This window comes from Austrofundulus limnaeus, unplaced genomic scaffold, assembly GCF_001266775.1.
Source record: "Austrofundulus limnaeus strain Quisiro unplaced genomic scaffold, Austrofundulus_limnaeus-1.0 Scaffold243, whole genome shotgun sequence".
NCBI lineage: Eukaryota > Metazoa > Chordata > Actinopteri > Cyprinodontiformes > Rivulidae > Austrofundulus > Austrofundulus limnaeus.
In genome coordinates, this window is record NW_013952645.1 from 34,773 (window position 1) to 35,793 (window position 1,021).

At 41.7% G+C, this 1,021-nt stretch overlaps 1 protein-coding gene across 1 annotated transcript in view; it reads left to right on the forward strand.

Annotated features, from left to right (window-relative positions):
- Nucleotides 1-56: 56 nt before the first annotated feature.
- The window catches only part of LOC106525820 (sodium/potassium/calcium exchanger 3), a gene marked incomplete at its 5' end in the record, with an annotated part of 19,184 nt that continues 18,219 nt past the window's right edge, over nt 57-1,021 (forward strand). The window contains 1 exon segment of the mRNA XM_014020163.1: nt 57-217. Within this exon segment, the coding sequence (XP_013875617.1) occupies nt 57-217 (161 nt within the window).

Consider the following 1,021-nt stretch of genomic DNA (forward strand, 5'->3'; position numbering starts at 1 on the left):
CTGTGATTTATTACATTTTTTAGTCATATTTGTGTGTGTGTGTGTGTGTCCAGCAGCAAACCACCACAGAAAGCCCTCTGTGCTGATGGTAGATGAGCTGCTGTCTGCGTACCCCCACCAGCTGACCTTTTCAGAAGCCGGCATGAGGATTATGATCACGAGCCACTTTTCTCCAAGGACACGCCTCACCATGGCTTCACGGATGCTCATCACTGAGGTGAGGTCGCTGAAAGGCACACTGCTGCTGCTGCACTGTGGACTGAAAACAAAGACAGAAAAAAAAAGAGGTGGCTGTCGTGTCAAATATGAACACGAGTACTAAAGCCAGTTCTTAACTCTTCTCATAAGATCATTATCTCTTGTAAATAATAATATAATAATAATTCAACCTCTGATCAGAGCAGGAAAAGCAGAATACATAAACATCAGCTGGTGACCCTAAAAGACCCAACAGTGTTTGTAATTGAAGTTTGTAAGAAAATCATTCTAGCATTAATTAAACAAGCAGAATATCAAGAAGAGACAGTGAGCTGAAGGTGTTGAACTCATGTTTGGTCAATAATCTACGAAGATCAGTGTTTTATTCAAAATAAACTGTTTGCATATTAATGAGTTATAGCTGTAAGGGCAGCTTTAAAATGTTAATGTTTCAGTGGGCAGGTGCTTTGGACTAGTGATGTGTCCTTCTTGTCGAGGCTTCGAAGCGTGTCGAGTAATAGAAGAGGATTTTTGTGGAGCGTGTATCGAGGCTTGGGTTGGTGACGTGTGCAGTGACGTTCAAAGCCTCGCTGGCGGGTCGTACCACGTGACTGATTCAGGAACTGGCTCACCTGTATGCGCGAGATTCGAAAGAGGCAGCAAAACGCTGCTGAATCTCCCGTAACATTATGTTGTCATGAAATTGTATTGCGTGCATTTAAGTTATTCAGCTGAGCGACTTTTTGTCCGATGGAACCAGCAAGAAAGAGGAAATTTTCCCCGGTCTCCTAATAATAATAATAATAATAATAATAATAATAAT